The sequence below is a fragment of the Colossoma macropomum genome, unplaced genomic scaffold (assembly GCF_904425465.1).
Source record: "Colossoma macropomum unplaced genomic scaffold, Colossoma_macropomum, whole genome shotgun sequence".
Classification (NCBI taxonomy): Eukaryota; Metazoa; Chordata; class Actinopteri; order Characiformes; family Serrasalmidae; genus Colossoma; species Colossoma macropomum.
Genome location: NW_023494803.1, coordinates 24,227,462 through 24,246,796, shown reverse-complemented (window position 1 = coordinate 24,246,796; position 19,335 = coordinate 24,227,462). Strand labels below are relative to the sequence as shown.

The window sequence follows — 19,335 nt, the reverse complement described above, 5'->3', positions numbered from 1 at the left end:
TCCGCTTTTACAACAATATGAACAAAAAAACCTGCTTATTCAGCTAAAGATGAGAATACAATAACCGGTTCAATAATACAAGGGAGAAGACTGAGCAGTAGAGAGGTACTGTGTTTTTAAAGCTTCGCATTAGCAGACACTGATGTACTATGTACATTATGTACTGCTGTTAGAGGACCTCAAACATTGAGGATACCAAAAAAAGGTGTTTGACAAAGCAGGACTGATTTGAGGGCCCAACGTTAACTATTAATAGCAAACACACTATACTGTTAAGAGTATTACATTAGCTTTCCAGAAGAAGGAATATTAACAATCTGATGAAAATCAGGGTATATGATCAAGCATTATTCTTAGTAGAAGATGAGAAGGGAGATGTGATCAGTATCCTGAGGTGCCTTCACACTTTTTTGCTTGCTTACAAGAACAATGCTCAGCCTACTGGGTCAAATCTCAAAACTTTCTGTGAAAGCAGCAGTCTTAATGCAGAAGTATAGGCAATGAGGTTAGTTCGCAAAGAGTGAGGGAGGACATGAAGGCGAGTGGTATTTGTAAGGATTCAGAATGAAAAGAAGTGATGAAATACACAGAATGTCCACAAGGGTGTGTTACTGATCATGAAGCACAAGTCTCAACTCAATGAGGTACAAAAGGAAAAAAAGCAAGCTGCAAATTCATTTAATTTCGATCAGAGGACCTAAATCCAGTCCTCAGGCACCTTCAGTAAGTTTGCTCTGACTGGCTGGGGGTCATGAGGACTGGAGAGAAAATCCCTGCTGTAAATGAAGGTACAGTAAACATCAGATTATATATACAGCAAAGAAAGCATGCACACAACTCAGATGATACTGTACATGTTAATGTACATGGATGATACCTCTGTTTGAGGCTGTCAGTCCTCTGTGAAGGACGTGTGTGAGAATGTCAGTTACAGGTAACGGTGGTATGGCCGGATTGCTTGCCACCAAGAATAGTCATCATTTGCCTAAAATAATAGCCAACCTTTCACAGTAAATAAATAATATATTCTCACTTGAATGGATGCATTTCAAAAGAAATTAAAGTTAGATTATTAATTAAAGTTAATATTAAGGCATTTTTTATATTTACATTAGTACCTATTAAAAAGACAAATATTTTGCACTAATGAATGAGTTCATTTTGACATAATGGAAGAAGTGACATGTAACAAAGTGACAAGGCAAAGTGAAATATTTGACAAGTCTGTAATTTATGAGAAAAAAGGTAAGCATTTTTGTAGGGAACTCTAACACGAACGGGGGGAATAACTGTTTGATTAGGGTACATTTTCAGCAGATAACGGAACAATATAGCTTACAGTTATTTGATGAACACAAATCAAATTATTGGATTGTGTGTGTAGAGGTAGCCAAAAAAGGGTAATGAAAACAAATTACACATCATTTTCTGTCACTAAATCCAGGACTACTTTTGTATTTCTCACTGCCAAACCACTTAATTATATTTTGGCAAAAATGATACATATAACTATTCTGCCAATTACTGTAAACACTTTTATGATAAGGTTTGACCACAGCTCTAGACCAAGATTTGTAAAACATTGCATCAATTTGCTCATTTTTCCTCAAATGAGCAGTAAATAAACTAGCAGAAAAACACAAACAAATAAATAAATACATCATAGTAATTATTATTTCCTTGTCAAGTTTGATCACATTTTCCTCACCTGTAAATGTATATAGGTGAAACTACACAAGTGACAACAAAAATCAACATTGCTGACTGATTATGGCCATAATTATGACATTTTCGAGAGTAGAAGGATGCAAGTACAAAAGAAAAACTGTATTTGTCCACCTAACCGGTAGATACAGAGAAGACAGTATGGGTTGAAAGTAAGCGTGTCACAATTATTACACAAATCACTGGACTGTAATTATCAGAGCTGACTGCAATTATTTTCCACAGTTGTTAGCTTTCACAATCACATTCACGTGGGAACAAGCAATGTTTACCGTTGAGCCAAATATCTGGAAATAAAAGAAAGCTGAAAGCGCCTTTATTGGGATACATCATGCGTCTTACAAAAAAAAAAATAAATAAAAAAAAAGGTTTCTGCCTCAGTGGTGAATAGTGGGCAACAATTATTTGTTGTTTATTAATATCACCTTTAAAGGGCTGCAGTGAGTAATGTTTGTTTATTTGACATTTGTTAACACTTTCAGAAGGCAGAAGTGAGTAATGTTTATTTGATGCCAATTAACAAACATAAAGGGCTGTGGTGAACAATGTTTATTTGATGTTTGTTAACACCTTTAGATAGCAGCAGTGAGTTTACTTGAGCTTGAACTGTGTCATCAGTAGGGAACTACTAGGTATTGACTACACGGAAGCTAGATAGCTAAATCAGTCAGTTTGGACACTTAAGGCTTATATGTTAATGGCTTTGTGGAACAAAAATAGACAACTTGTTTATCACAAATATTAATCAGTGAACATGTCATAATTGTGACAGGCCTAGTTGAGAAGGTGAGTGTACGGGATGTGGAAGAACTTTAAGCATTTTTTTTTTAAGATAGGCAGATGATTGCAGCTAGTGGCAAAATACTGAGAGGAATAAAATGAGGTATGAGGTAGGGGGGTTGCAGGTTCTTGTGTACCAAAGACGGTGCAGCAAGGCTATATTTAGACAGCACCATGTTATGCCCAAATCAAATTTGTTTTCCCACATCCATTTTCTTTTAACCTGGTCAGATGTGTGTTTAGACAGGCTGGTGCCTTGTGAACAATTGCTGAATGTGAAAGTGGTCCAGATCAGAACTGATAAGATCATATTCCCTGTGATACGACTTCAAGAAAAATTTCAGGCTGTATTAGATTTGGAGGGGAAAAACATCCGATTGGACTGCATGTCTAAATGTAGTCTTAGAGCAGATGAAGGATCAGACACTGCTGTAAAAGGCAATTACTTTCCAGTTCAGTTAGTTATTGAAAAAAAAAGCATCCAACTCTACAGTGTTGCACATTCATTGCCATTAAGAGCACGAAAGAATCTTCTCTTTTATCAGATACATAAAATCACTTTATGAAGTTCAGCATATATACATATATCTTTTTTTGGCCATTCCACGTATCCCAAAGCTTCACTTCTATATTACAGAGAGCAGCATCATTTGTTAAATAAAAACATTTGGATATAATAATAATAATAATGATAATTAAAAAAACCTTCAGTGTGCTATGATGACCACACAGGCAGAATCAATGGTGCAGATAGTGTTAATAATTATTGTTTTCATACTTGTCACAGTTGCTTACATGTTTGTCTTGGTTTACATTCAGTAAGGAATTCTGAGCCCTATGGAACTTCTGGCACTGTAAAGCCACACTACATTTATGAAAAAAAACATTTGTTAACAGGTGAAACAAATTTGTTATTTATATTAGCGCACTTAACCTTAGTCAAGTGGGTGAAATTCACTGAGACTAGTACTGGAACACACTACAATCACCTGAAACCACCAGTTTGTTTCATGCTCTTTTACAGCAAAATAAGACTTCAGATTCAAAAGGGAAGCCCCTTAATAAACAATCTGGCTCCCAATCTCTAGAGCAACAGAAGGGTCTCTGTCTGTGCTTGATAAGATGTATTCAGTATTAAGTCATTTTTCATCAGTAATTTAAACCTGATTCATTTCTTGCTCATGGGTTCCATTGTTACGTTGTAGTGTTTTTTGAGGTTTAGTGTATTTGTATTTACATGTTTGTACGAGTTTTTATGTTAAATAAATGTGCATGTATGTGCATATGCACAAACTCAGCAACAGGGGGAAAAAAACATGTGCAGCTCTCCCTAATCAATCCCAGCTCTTGGCGTGGTGATGTGCTTATGTCTATGGGTGATGGTGCTAGGGTGGTGCATGGGAGGGTTACTGTCAGACACCAGTCCTGTCACTGTAGAAAGGCGTGACGTGGAACATGTAGCAGTGAGTGCACACTCTCACAGGTTTCATCTGACCGTATCGGGGCAATGGGGCTGAGTGTGAAGAGCAGCGAGAGCAAAAGATCTGCAACAGACATAAAAAAGCACACAATATGCTTATAACCTGTACATACCTAGTACACACTTAGTACTTACTGACACACATATGAAGTCTCACATACAGTTTTTCAGCTGAAATATATCCTGAAGTAGGTGAAGAACAATACATTACAGGACAGTGTGCCATGGCTGGCATGTTTTGCTGTACCTTCCCACAGCTCCTACAGTGGTGCTTCCTCCGGATGACTGTGAATGGAGCCTTGCAGGCAATGCAGGAGTTACAGACCTCATCTGGAACCCACTCAGGAGGGTCTGTAGGGAGAGAAGAAACACATTAGGCCATGCCATGGAAGAGTAACTATAGTAAGTCCCATTAATGAGGCAAGAGGGTGTAAAATTGCATCAGTGCAGCAACTTGCTGGTTTAAGTTAGAATCGATTACAACAATATTCAATAAAAGAAAAGTTTGGGTAAAAATAAGATGTCAGATTTCATGATGACTAATTTCCTAAAGAAACAAACAAATCTGAATCTTTGTAAGGGCAGAGACACTCTTGTGAGGCAACGAATCCGAGTTTCATTTTAGGTCTAAAATTATGCTCTTGACCAAGTTTGCAATGAAGAGGTGCACTAACCTTCAAACTGTCCATCCCGTGCTTTGGCTGCCAGCTCTGATGAGGAGATAGTCTCTTGGCAGAGAGCACAATCTTCTAATCCACCACTTCCCAGACTGGGCCCTGCAAAGAAAAGATGAGATTGTAAAGTGCATCAAGGATGTGATAAACACAACCCTGCTATATTTTTATTCCAATGCCCACTTGCCTTTCTTCTGCTTTTCGTTGTCCCCTTGCTCGGATTTTGTTGCCATGACCTCAAACAGTGTCTTCAGGATGCTCCGCAAGTCACTTGCATAGTTTGTTTGCAATTGATCAGCCACACCTGAGGGTTACAGAAATCAGTTCCACCATGTAGCAACATAGTGAGAGATGAGCTGTTAAAAACCCAAGCCCACATTTTTTTAGTACTGAACGTTAAACATTGATGCTGACGTTAGGAAATGTTAAGGAAAGTACAGTTGGGGTGGGTAGACTCAAGGAAAATAAAAAAAAATCTGTACGACACAACCTATCGGCTACAAACAGTCCTCAGCAAGGACTAGTGACATTGTTTATTTACAAGGACTGTCAAGTGATTAAAATAATAATCATGTTTAATACCATTAATTTGTGTAGCTAATTGTAATTGCGTTTGTCTTATTTGCTCAAATCTGACACTAAAGAATTTTTGTTTTCATTAAAAAAGCAGTGTGTTTTAACTAAATTAGTGAAGAAAATAAGCTTCATCAGAATGTATTGCTTTCAGTAATTCAGCAACACCATATTTACGTAAATCTGTACATCTTGTGATTTCCACAGCGTGAATGCAGTTTCCAGTTTTCAGCACCAGCACCTTGTGAGAGCTTCAGTGGCTGCACGTTCCAACAAATAACAGTACATGCCAACCAGTGCGCATGTATTCTTGTTACAGTGGAGGTTCCTAAAGGGAACTGTAACTTCCCACTTTGCTATTGTTTCATCCTGTAATACTATGTTTGGTTCATAATATAAATAAGTAAATAAATACTGCTTAATAATAATTTAGTTCACTAACATGTTAACTCTGATTGCCTGAGTATTTACAATATTTCACTGATCTGTCAGGGAAAAAAACAACAAAAAAATCATCCATATGTAAAAAAGTGAGGGTCTATTCAGGATTAAAAACAAAATTCAGAGGGCACGCTGCAGGCAGACCATATGACTGCTTGATTGCCTTTTTCTCAGTTTGGCTTTTAACTTCTAAGTCAACTTGTTTTTATTTGAAATTCAATTTATATGTAACTATGTAACATCAAAATTTGAAACAAATCCATGCACACTTCTACAAGCAGCAAGTGAAATCTTATGCGTGAATGATTAGGTGCACAGTGAGTGCATACCTGATATGCAGACAAACAGCCGATGGATGAGGTCACTACTGCTATGGAAACGTGAGCGTATTTTGTTATGAGATGCCAGTTTGGCAGCCTGCAGGGCCAGCTGGATCTCCTGGTGATCAAGATCCTCCGATATCTCTGAGCTGGTGGTCAGACTACTGACTGAGCTAATGCACAGACAGAGACGAAGAGAGAACAGTTTTAAACTCAACAGAGGTCAACAGATAATACAATATGCTAACTTTATGACAGCTGGCTTGTTCATTAATGTGTTTGAAATTTTAGTTGTTCATTCACATTTACAGTCCAATGAAGTCCAAGAGTCCAAGATATTAACAGGTAAGCAAAGATACAAACAGTGATAAATGAACGAACAGTCTCTCTTGCATAATGGTCCAAAAGCCATAGCTGATTACCTCGGGGTGTACACACTGGACAGACTGCATGTGGTGAGAGACACACTCTCACAGTCACTGCTGGTGCCTGAACTGAGAGGGGACTCCTGTAAACTGCAGCCCATCAACCAAAGAGGGAAAAAGGAGAAACAAAAGAAAAAAAAAACTGAATAAGGGCTCAAATTTTATCTGATATACAACAGAACGCAACTAGAAATGGCATTCAAATAAAATAATAATAAAAAAAAAAACAAAACAAAAATATTAGGGATTCAAAGATACAGAATTTCAGGGCTGATAAGGATAATCGATTATTAACCTTGTTGTGGCTGATATCCGTACCAATAACCACTAATTTTACCATTTGCCTTTCACAACACCATGGACTCTATTTTAAGCTTTTGCCAAGAGGCACTGGCACTTCTGGAAAATCTATGAGCACAAACTTAAAATCAACTTTTTTATTCCCTTATTTTTTCTTTCCTTCAGTCAGAGAGGATGTCTAATTTAGGAATCGCATTTTTCCTACATTGTCCAAGCCCTTAAGAATTACCTGAACAACTTTAAAAACATTTCATTTTCAGTTGTTTGGTATTTACAATGTTCTTTTCTTGCAGCGTGTTTCATTTCATCTTTGCCCCTGTCTGCATGCGGTGAAACAAACTCTTTTTGAGAGTATGATACACGTCACATTTACAGCATGACTGACAGCAGTATGACAGACTGCAACGTAAGCAAAAAACATGAGTCTCTAACCAGCAGCTTTTAACAAAAACGTAAGACTTGACAGCTACGCAAGTTTATTTAGTGGGTTAGTTAGGCATCTTGCAGCATGCGTGCTGAGGCAATAGGCTAATATTCTCATCAAGTCCTTTAAATATTTGAGGCCAGTGGCACACATTGTTGAAAAGAATATGCATGTTTGTATGTACACATAATAAATGCACATAATGAAGTGATAGGCTCTTCAGGTTGAAATATGTTCTTACACGATGTGCTCCTAAATAAAAATTTTGATCGCATTTTCAAAAGAAAGAAAGAGCAAATGCAAGCATTTTGCTTGCACTCAGCCTCAACCCTAAACACATGCACAGATATCCACTATTAACAACAAATCAGTTACTTTTCACCCTCGCTTGTGAGATCCAGAGCCTGTTTATTTGGACACAGAACTAATTTCTGTCGGAATTTGTCAAACGTAACGTCAACAAAATTACCATGACAGCTAACGTAACTAATAACGCTGTTCTTATTAATGTAACGTTTTTTGTAAACACTTTTCCTTCACTGATTTATTCTATATAGTCATGAAAGAGCTAAATCAGAGAGGACAATCACTGTAAACATTTACATATTTACAGATACTCTTATCGAAAAAGACATATAGAGGTAGGTGAACAGTAGTGGCCTGGAAGCTTTAGGGAAATGGTGTTATCCACTACACTATCCATTTTAGTAAGACTGCGAGAAAAGGAATTGTCCACTCTAGTGACTATTCGTGTGCATGAGCACAAATTGGACATGAAGTTAGTGGTGGGAATTACGGGCTGCAATTTCAACAGTGAACTGATAATAACCAAATATTTCCATTCATGAATATCATCCATCATCCAAACAGATAAAAATAAAATAAGAAGGAAAACTTGTCTCACTATCTCTCTTAGCAAATGTATGCACACAAACCTAGAGTATTTTTTGTTCTCTTCTTTGGACTGTTTCTCCTGTATCTCCTTTGCTGCAGTGCTGATCATCCCCTTGCAGGCTCTGTCCTGATGGGTGCAACTATCTCCCAGGTCCCCCAAGTCTCTATCCTTGGACAGTGTGACACTCGAGCTGCTGCCAAGGCACTTCTCGCAGCATGGGGACTGGGAAAGGACCACTCCCTCCTGCTCCTCATCGTCCTCCCTCACTCCCTCATGCGGGGCAGGAGGAGGGGGCAGAGGCAGAGGGGCATCTCCTTTCCCTGCACTACCAACCCCCACCGCTGAATGAATAACAGAGCTGGTAATAGTGAGCTTGCATTTGTCAAAGCCCAGAGCCCCTCCTGCTCCTGCAGTCTCTGTAGCAGCGGGATCGTCATGGCCATCGACGCAGCCAGCAGTGCAGCAAACGCAAGAGTTCAGCAGGCAGTGGGTCGCCACCAGAGTGCTGCCCTGTGCTGCTGTGGAACCCTCAGCTGAGCGAGGCAAGACCACACTGAGGTCAGACAGACTGGGTGACCGGGGGTTAAAGATGACGGTGGCAGACAGCTTCATACCGCCCGTCCGATGAGCGATCACTTCTGCTGTTTCCACCCCCTCTTCGTCTTGTGGCCCCTCCCAGCCATTCACCAGCGGTAACGCGTCTGATGTTGAAACGATTCCGGAGGAGAGACTGGGTGTATCTTGGTTGCTCTGACTGACTGGTTCATTTGATTGACAAACTGTCATCCAACCATTACATGTGGAATCAGCTGAAGGAGTGGGCCTGGTATGTATGGTGGGGCTAGCTCGCTGTCCCTGATGGACTTCATCTGCACTGGTCACAACACCTACCCCACCGCTTACCCCTTCCAGATCATCCATGAAGAAAACCCGCTCGTCTTCCTCCTGATAGGAGCCAGGGGCTCGGTGAGGGGAGTTCTCAGTGCTGGAGGGCGCACTGGACCCTGGCAGGCTGGGCCTGTATGCCCGTGGCTGGTGGGCCGGAGACTGCTTCTGGCTCGGAGGGGAGAGCAGTGTAGACATCTGGTCACCTACCCGGTGCACCATCATATTGAGCTGCTCAATCTCCTCTTCATCATACTGCATGGAGCAGGCCAGGTCTGTGTCCGCATCCTCCTCTCCCTCGCTTGGGACGTCCTGCTGACCCTCACTTTCGTCCCACACGCTGTCCATCTCTTCATGCTGGGAGGTACACAAAGATAGGTCAACTGCTTTCTCCATCTCTTTCCGCTCCTCACTCTTGTGAAGCTCTTCTGCCTGGCTCTCGATGCTGTTGGAGGTGGCTGGCTCCCGGGTGGAGGAGACATCCGGGCCTACGGGGAACTCACCATCCTGGGAGATGCACAAACTCCGCTCCAGTGTCATCAGTTCGTCTTCCGTCAGAGTTTGCAGCAGATCCCTATGTCGACAACACAAAACATCACTCAAAGGCCTGCTTGGTCATAAGGTAAAAACAACTTGCTGAAAACCACACATTATCATTAGTGCCACGAAAATAGTAAGCCTAGCTGACACTGGCCTCATGTGGGTATTTTTTCTCCCTTTCTCATAATGATTTGGTTATGATGCCATGCAACAGATAAACAGGAATGTCATAGTGAGTTGACTAAGCTCTCCAAACTTAGACACTGAAGGGGAGAAATTCATATGCCTTAATAAGTGGTTAGAAATTTGAAGACTACAAATACAAGAGGTACCTTATTTTCTTCAGTAAAGTGCGGAAAGGTCGGAAGAGTTCAGACATGTCCTCTGGTTTGTTGTCCAAGTTAAGAGGTCCTTCAGGATACACCACAAGTCCACTAATAACACACAACATTAAAATAATTTTACCTGTTAACAAAAGAGTGTTTTCCTCTGAAGCAAGAGGGAAAAAAAACATGATTCCTTTAAGAAATTATCTAACACATTTAGATAATCATCTAGAACTGAGGCAGAAAGTGAATAAATTGCAGTTGCTGAAAAGTGAGATGAATCACTTACCATACAATGGCTAGTCGAGGGATTGTAAACATGAGAGCAGGTTCATAGTCATCAATCATGTCTTGAGAGAGATAGCCAAGCTTCAGGGCCCTTAAATTTGAAGTCACACATTGAATTATTGCTTTTACATAGTGAATTATTTTTGGTCATTCAATTTTCAAGAGCTGAAATCTGAGGCTAGGGATAAAAACTTCCTTGTTTTGTGTCACAGATTCATAAATTACATTGATCATTTTATTTCTCATAGGAAAATTTAAAACTATTAAGAAAAAAAAAGTACATTTAAAAATGACTAATTTCACTGTTTTTTGGCTTTACACAACATGTTTGTACTGTGTGGGCAGGACAGCAGTGATTGTAATGGCATCATTTTATTTTGTGCTAGGCTGTCTTATTAGCTACTAACTAACAAATCTATTTAAAAACAATTATTTAGAAGAGAGTTCAATAAATACATTTAATTTATAGCAGGAACTTGAACTATAGCGTAAGATAAGATAACAATGGAATTATACTGACTGTTCATCATGAAATTTTAACACAATGCAAAAGGTAACTGTAGTTTGCAAATAATACAAAAAGGAGATAGAAGGTTTCTGTGCGATGGCAACATGCTGACATTTTTGTAGACTTGGTATACATTGAAATCACTTTTAACAACCTCTCATTTGTACAGAAATATCATTTTCACAGTAAGGTCAGCTAGAATAACAGAGCACACAGATCTCCACAGAGTTGCTTATTTCTGAACAGCTTGCTGTGTTGATTAATAAAAACAATAATCAAAAGGCAGTTCGGGAAAAAACTAAGCATGTACCGACCCTATAAGATAAATCTAAATTCTGACTTTGCAAGCATAGACTGTGCCTGGTTGTGATTTAAGACAACCTGCAAAACTGTAGGAGGTGGAAATAACTTTGAGATCTCGGGCTGAAGTTCTGTGTGGCTTCTGCTTTGCACTACAAAGTCAGAAACCCCTTGCTGAAGATCTGAGAGAGGGCTGTGGGAGTCATAAAGAACATGGAGACAGGAAGGCAGTGTTGTGTAAAAACTTCTCAAAAGTACAACAGTAATGAAGAAATGAGAATACATTAGCTAACAGTGAGCAGTAGGCTTTCTCCAGATATTGCACAGCTCCTTAAAACTAGACAGTTGAAAACTGTAGTGCAATCTAGACCCACACCAGAAACCTCATAAAGGTAAGTAAAGAAAGTGTTGAATTGAGTAACAAGCCAGTCTAATGACGTTTAAGGGGGAACAGTTCCATGGTTGTTAAGTTTAAGACTGATGAGAGTTTCTTAGAATCTTTCTGAAAATAAAAATACTACTTTGTGGATTTCGCTCTAACACATTAGGACTGCAAGGTTGCAAAAAAAAAAATCAACTGTGCAAAAAAAAAGTAAAAAATGTGAAACTGATCATTTTAAAACAAATATTTATCTTATTGTATATGTCCCAATTTATAAAAGAAAAACAAAACAAACAATTCTTGTTCTATTTGCACTAGTAAAATAGTTCAAGCTCAAGCTCATACTGTTGTGTGAGACCAGTAGTGCTTTATAGTGTTTTAGCCATCTGTGTGCTACTCACCTCTCTACAGTCTCACAGAAGAGCACGATCACTTCCTGCTGAATGTAGTACTCTTTAGGAGACTTCACAGGCACCATGGCTGACACGTAACTACAACACAACCAACAACAACAACAAATATAAACACGCTGTACTGCAATGTTGTAAAGTTAAAATAAAGCAGTTTTCTGTTCTCTTATGTTACGACACTTTTCCTTTATTATATGTAATTGTAAGTGTACCTGAGTTCAAACTCAGCAAAAAGGCTGTCAAACTGGCGCAGAGCCTCCTTCATGCGCTCTGTGTAGAAGTTGAGGTCTCGCAGCGCTTGGTCGCGTGTGATGTTGCGCACCTCCTCCAGACTGCGCGTCAGATCTTTGGCCAGTGGCCGCATTGCCATGCTCTCTATCTCCCGGTTCATGATGATCGAGCCTGCTGCCAGGCACTGGAGACAGAACCAATGTTCAAAAGAGTGTTATTCACTCTAAGCATACGTCAGTGGAGGAAACTATTATTTTGCTTGTATGGTTAAGCAATGAAGTAATGACAGTATGGCTAATACTCAACAGCAGGCTTTCCAACTCAGAAAAAAATCTGTTTCATTTAATTTGCAAAGCACATTTGAATGAAACAGACACGACTATAAAAGGTGCTTTACAAAGAACCTGGCCAAGATCCTTAATGAAAAATTTAAGGGGACAGTTACAAGGAAGGCCAGATTAACCCATTTTGTGGGATCAGGCTACGAAATATTTGAAGGGCCTACTTACACAAAGACCTTACTTATGCCTTTTGAAAATGATGACAGAATAACAAGCCTGCCAACTTTGGTGAGGTGACTAACGTGAGATTTTCACGTGGCTGAGGGGGCCTGGAGCGATATTCAGTTTTTCACGCACAAATGTGTATCCATTGTTACTCTGCATAAAATCGTAATCTGAACAGCTCATAGCATGTAGACCAATGTTTCTCAAATCAGCTTGTTCATCACTCACACATTCTCCCCCAGTACTACAAACATGTGTTGCTCCTTAATAAGTTATTAAATAGCCATACAAAAGTCACACAAAGAGATATTTTTGATTGGAGAGTAATGTAATAATGTTAAATCAACAAGAAGTTTAAATTGAGTCCGTCATTAGCTGAGCTGAAGAACATTCTACTACGCTAGCTGAATAAAGTGATTTAAAACAGCGAAAAATCGTGTTCACTCCACACTGCTCACACACTCTCCCGCTCTACTGACAGAAAAAGACGGTGCAGCAAGTTATCAGGTTTTGAGAAAAGAGTGATGGTTTGCGACCCTACATAATTAAAAAAATATATCCTAATACAAAACAAACTGGAATTTTGTGCACCCACACTCCACCCCCCTCCCCACCCCTCCATCTTGTGAGATGACATGAATGTGTGTGTAGTAATGATCCAATATGTTAGCATGTAAGTAAATAAACAAATAAGTAAAAACAAAAACAAACATATCAACGAGTATCAGAAAAGTGAAAATAAACAAAGAAATTTGGGACACAAAACCTTGACAAATAAATGCATGTTTTTATGTTTTACATTATGTATTTATTTATAGATTTATGCTATTAAGAAAGACTAAATCTACACGCTACTGTTTTTTAAATGCTGCTAATACTTCATTGATTTTGGAGAATCTGAGCAGAATTTCTAGTTGCATTTGATAACAGACAAACTAGACAGTGGACAACTGGACAACTATAACTACTTTCTGCTTCTGGTAGAGGGGTTAATTGCGGACTTAAGAGAAGTGAAATAGACCTGCTGTTTCATAGTTTCTGGTTTGCCTTGCAAGTCAACCTTGACCACACTTACTTCATTAGCATAGACTGGAGGAAGAAACATAGAAATAACAAAATAGAAAAAAATAAAATAAAATAAAATAAAATAAAAGCAGAAATAAATCAAACATTAATTAATTAATCTCAGTATGTCTGCTCATATGTGTATCTATATTCATTTATTTATACATTTCTAACCCAACTTCAACTAATTAATTTATTTATGGTCTTATGTCTCACATTTATTTCTTTATTTTTGCGTTTGTGCCATTAACTAATTTATTTATTTCTGTTTTTACTTATTTATTTACAGTTTTATGTCCCAAATTTCTTTATTTATTTAAATAAATAAACCATAAGGGAAGTAATTTTTTTTGCCATTTCTATAGGCTGGAGCCTACATAGCTTGTACCAGGAGTACTCAACTAAAACTTGCAAACGTCCAGTTACGTAAAATTTCTTTCTTACAAAGGTCCGGATAACAAACATAAGTGAATGGTGACAATGGTTGCCTTTCAATATTTAACCATTAATAATTAGCCCAGGCAACTAATAAATAAATATCAAAATTACAGATTTTGATATCTTGACCATTCTTTCATGATCAAATGAGAATTTCAAAACATACATACAAGTAGAAAATATTTCTGAAAGAAAAAAAATCTTAAGAAAAACACATCTTAAACAAAACACATAGTTCTTTGTTAGTTTGTGTCTAAACGCTCTGTTTCCGTCATCAAAAACATGAAAATTACTTGCATTCTAACCTGATAGCAACCACTGTAGCTAGTCTCTGCTCTAAAAAGTAATTCACATAAGCGCATGTGTTGGGAGAAGTCATACTGGTTCACGGTGAAATACTTTGCTGGGTCTACATCTGGACTGCGGTGTCCCACTTGACGACCCCTGGGTATACAGTTACTCCAGCCATGGTTACAAGGAAGAACTGTTTAAGGCATTTGATCGTACCTCTGCCCCAAACCACAGCTGTCCCGCAAGGTTGTCATGACGGATCTCTTCTGGGAATTTCACACAGAAGTCTCTGTTTGCTCGATCTTCTGGTATGCACTCATCCATGATCTGGTTTATGATATTCAGCACATTATCCTGGACAGGCAGCACAGCAAAATGTCAATACATTAAATTTGATATCACTGTGTGGACGTCTTCTGTTATCACTGTTTACACATCAATCCTCTTCAGTGACCCTCCTGTACTGTGAGGGCAGATTCGTGAAGACTAACCTGGCAGGAGCGGAACTGGTTGACCAGCAGTGTGCACCTCTGAGGGTCCTTCCTGCCATCCAGACTGTCCAGCTCTGAGGCCACCTGGTTCAGCTCCTCATCTGCATAGTAGAACTGGGCCAGTAGCTGGGGGTCCGACCTCTGCACCACAAGAAAGAAAGAGCAAGAAAGGAAGGCTGTTAAAAAGAATCCAATGGAAAATTGTCCCACTGAGGCTAAAAACAATCTAATGTTTGTTTGTGCGGTTATGCGTCTGTGCATGACTATCCACATTGGCCAGTACTGCCCTATACCACAACACTGTCTATTGTGTATGTTAATGTGATAAAGCCACGAAGCATTCTTGAGGAACAAAAGCCACACACACACACACATAAAGCCACACACATACACACAGACACACAAAGTGACAACCAAAAATGCAGGCCACTGTACAATGATGGAAAAGGATGCCACCGCTGGATTCAAAAAGGGCACTGATCCAGAGGCAGACCTTTGGCCTCCTTCTGCCGCATTCCACACTCCACAGGGAACGTTTTCCAGGCCGTGCATCATGGGTTTGGAAGGAACGCGTTCCAGAGAGGATTCCAAGAACTTTTTTTCACATCACTGTGCCTCCCTCCAACCACTGGGGCTTTACACTATGTTATGTAGATTATGAATCACGGTTGTTCCTATTATTATGGTTTGTTCTAGCCAATAATCACAGTCGATGATTCACAGAGGTGCACGTAACTAAATCAAAGGAAGTACACAAGAAACACTTTCCAGAATTCATTAAGCCTTAATAATCTGAGGGAAAAGGACTAATACCAGTCTTTATTGCATTTTATTCATGTTTGCACTTGCATCCAAACCCAGAGAACCTCAAGCATTTCTGCTGAAATGTTCTCCTGTGCAGATCTGATCAAAAAAAGTTTTTGTTTTTTTTAAATTTGGGAAGATTTCACAAAAATAATGTTACACCACTTTGTTATCATGTCTACAATCCATTATTTAGTGATGACATATCTACCAAAATGCTTTTATTTACATTTTTGAAATGAAAATGAGTGAAAAAAAAATTACTGATTGAATCTCTGGTGGGAACATTGTGAGATAACAATCATTGCCGCTCACTGCATTTTGGCCACATCTGGAAAAGCACCTGAAGCATTTGGTGTGGCATAACGGAATATGTAGCTTTTGTCATTCACAAAAAATTAAGTATAATTTGAGAAATATAAAACAAATGTTACGTTTTTGTAAGAGTAGGAGAAATAACCTGACAAAATGAATCAATTTCTGGCTCCAGTATTTTTCCACAAGTCAAGCTTGACAGCATTTGAACGTTTGGGAGTTTACGCATTTGTAATCCATTCATCATGTGTGTTATGAACTGAGGCTTGGTTATGACACGTGTCTGGCACATAGAGCGGTGGAGAGAGTAAGCCGATTTGTGTAGCCAACAGACCCCCAGATCTGAGATGCTCACTCAGCCAATATACACTCCAAAAGATTTAACCACCTGAGAATAATTACTATTCTCTTTCACAAAAAGAGGGTGACATTTCATCATCTTTTATCACTTGGAGTGTTATGCTACACTTCTAGCTGGATGTTTGAGCTCTAGCCTCCCCTGTGTAATTAAACACAATTTTGCCTGATAGTAATAAGAGACTGGGAAGAGATGTGGTTGATCCAGTGTGGTGCAATTGAAGTCTTTGTCGTTACACTTTTATCGTTACGCTCAATGACACGTCACGTTTTCATGCCATTGTTTCGGTGAAGCAGCAGGCGAACATGACTTTTTCCATTTAACTTCTGATCTCAAGTGGCCTGTTCCACAGCCCATCAATAAAACTGGACTACTGAACCTTTGCAAAAATGGAGCTTGTGGTTTCCTTTGTCCTGCCAGTACAATGCCTTATACATGATTCACCATAAGAGCATTACCAGAAGGATGACAGATATTGGAGAGCTGTGAAATTACACCAAATAAACTACAAATAATACCTAAAATGAAATATAAGGACTAGCCAGAAGGTTTAAGGTATGTATGACAAACATCCTCAACACACAGTTACAAGACCATGAAAAAATAAGATCAGCACTGACAATAAGTAGCATGTAACTACTAGGGTTGCACAATGATATGGGAATCATATATTTATTACAGATATTTGTTTAAAAAAAAAAATCAGTATCAACCAGATGTTTAGATTTATAGGCCAATAGGGCAATATTTCAAACTAATTTATTCATGTAGTTACTGTACTCCAGAAGAGCAGAATCTTTAGGAGACCATGGGCTACTATGCTAAAATATCTGCATTTTGTTCATTTTACTGCATTTGTAACCCTCTACAAACGAGTGTTACATTTCTCTGTGCTAATCCAGATAGATGAAGTCCCAATTTCTACATTTTTATAAATGTTTACGTATCAGCACCAGCAGATATGTACAAGAAAAATACGGGGTATTCGCATCGGCACATGATTCCCCATTTCAGTGCATCCCTAGTAGCTATACAATTTCAGCACTAGCAAGCCAAAACTCTTCAAAGCTTAAAAAGAACGTCTCCCACATATAACAATGCCAAACATTCTTCTTGATAAAACGTATTACAATGTAGGTACTACAAAGATGCCAGTTCTAAATGGCTATTTTGAGCCCATGATTTGATGTAATCTGTTAACCTGATGTGGACAATACAACAACAGGAAGTGTGAACAATCCAAGTGCCTGGAAAGCTGCTCAGTGCCAGATTTTAAGAACAGAACCAGGTTTCACTGTTGAGACCTCACTCACAAGAGCAGATACTTTTAAAATAAACTGCTATATTCAAATTACATAGTTAAGCAGTTCAATTCCTCAATCTTGCTGGCTGGACGATGGTGGCATTCATTCCCAAGATGTGCAAGTGCAGCGTTCATCAATTTACTCCCACATGCTTGCACACGCACACACACCTCATTCAGGATCATTATTTAACCAAAGACTCAGGCCAGCTTTTTAACCAAGGGCTCAGCCACACTTTTCAGAGTCTAAAAGCTGAATTAAAGGAAATAGGTTCTGTTGTTTGCTCCTCCTCATGCTCAGGTGTTTATTACTTACTGTGGCTCTTCATTTCATTTCCACCTACAAACCATGCCATTCATATGGCAGTTAATTTGGCAAATAGCTGGCAATTTAACTAATTTTATTTGCATTCATTAAAGGGAAATTCCACCATTTAAAAAAAAAATTCTAAATGATTCAATCCATGACAGATTCATTCAGAGTGGTTTGATGTGAAACGGTTCATTGTAGAGAAACATACTCTGGCTTCCTCACAGTGGTGGTAACAGGAACCAGGGGTCGCCTTGCCTACAATACAAATATAGCCTTTTTTTAATTTACTATCCGAAACCACTAGTGAACCTACACGTCATCTGAGTTTTTATATGTAATCTTGATCAGAAAAAACACAAGCTTTCCTTGGGGATTATTTTGCCTTACAACGCGCTGCATGTACCTCTTCGCCATAACTGTGTTAAAATACATTTCAAGTCAAAACTCCCACAAAACTGTCATAAATCTACTTCATATAATAACTTTCTGTGAAGGAGCTTTCAGAGGCATTAAACTCGGAGCATTTTCACATCAAACCACTCGGAATGACTCTGCTTACACCTCAACCTTTTAATTACGTGGAATTAAAAAAAAAATTTTATCCCTTTAAACAGCGCCTAGTAAGGGGGGTGCTGGCACAGACCTGCCCTTGGCTGCACAGGATAAATTTAATGACTGTTGATGATGATGATGACGTGATAAACTGTACGTGCAGGTAGGACGCGCTGGTGTGATGCAACTGCACGTCTCACGCAAATCAACTGTCTAATAATTTATGGAGGCACATGAAACTGAGGAAACCTTCGAGCAGCATACATAATAAAAGTAACTTATTTTCGATAGCCAGAAATTAAGTAACAGTAATATTTCCAGGCTTTTCAGGAACGTGGACAAAAGGAGGTTCTACTGTCAGCTGAACGACACTGAAGAAGCTCCGAAATGACGAGATATTCTGCAGCACAGCAAAAACACAGCGGCTCCCAGAAGTTAGCTAACCTAGGTTATATTATTAGCCTGATACACACAATGTACTGTACAGACGTTCGTTTAAAAAAGTGTCGAAAATCAAATCAGACTTACCTTTGGCTTGTACAGCCACTTTCGGAAGCGATTCATCATTGGCTACCTCGCCAGTTTACCGACCCTTTGTCACTTCTAACACCCAGGTTGCCAACGCTGACGAGTTACCTGAAGCAGCGGCAGCAGCCGCCTAACCTACCGCAGCTGTTAGCAGACCGACCCGGGCACAGTCCTTTAGCCAATTATGCTAACAGGCTAGTGGCTACCTAGGTTCAAACAATTCTGATTCAAATGGAGTCAACAACGGCCGTGAACAGAGTCAGCTCGTGTTATTCCACTGTACACATACAGCGGCGTTGACTTCGGTCCTCATGCCCGCTTGTCCTGATGCCGTTTCGCACCGAAAAACACTCCTTTCTCATGACTGAGCTGAGCAGGTATTTAGCTCGCTAGCAGAGATGTCTGACTCGTCAACCGAGTCGTCCTTCTGAACCGGTTCTTTTCGTTTGGTCCAACCGATTCAC

At 39.2% G+C, this 19,335-nt stretch overlaps 1 protein-coding gene across 1 annotated transcript; it reads right to left on the bottom strand.

The window, feature by feature from the left end:
• Nucleotides 1–662: 662 nt before the first annotated feature.
• zfyve28 (zinc finger, FYVE domain containing 28) lies at nt 663–19,302 on the bottom strand. Its single transcript, XM_036592551.1, has 14 exons — nt 18,872–19,302; nt 14,699–14,839; nt 14,424–14,561; nt 11,889–12,091; nt 11,668–11,757; nt 10,078–10,167; nt 9,795–9,896; nt 8,078–9,496; nt 6,416–6,508; nt 6,003–6,166; nt 4,847–4,963; nt 4,660–4,761; nt 4,233–4,336; nt 663–4,049 (listed from the first exon to the last, which is right to left on the bottom strand). The coding sequence occupies exons 1-14, from the start codon at nt 18,908–18,910 to the stop codon at nt 3,918–3,920; spliced, it is 2,934 nt and encodes a 977-aa protein (XP_036448444.1). The 5' UTR covers nt 18,911–19,302; the 3' UTR covers nt 663–3,917.
• Nucleotides 19,303–19,335: the final 33 nt, after the last annotated feature.

Excerpts from the sequence above, each read along its gene's own strand:
- zfyve28 (XM_036592551.1), bottom strand. The coding sequence starts at position 18,910 with ATGATGAATCGCTTCCGAAAGTGGCTGTACAAGCCAAAG. Across the intron at positions 9,897-10,077 it reads CCTCGACTAGCCATTGTATG|TGGACTTGTGGTGTATCCTG; the intron begins GTAAGTGATTCA and ends GTGTGTTATTAG. Across the intron at positions 4,964-6,002 it reads GCTGTTTGTCTGCATATCAG|GTGTGGCTGATCAATTGCAA; the intron begins GTATGCACTCAC and ends TGTAACCCTCAG.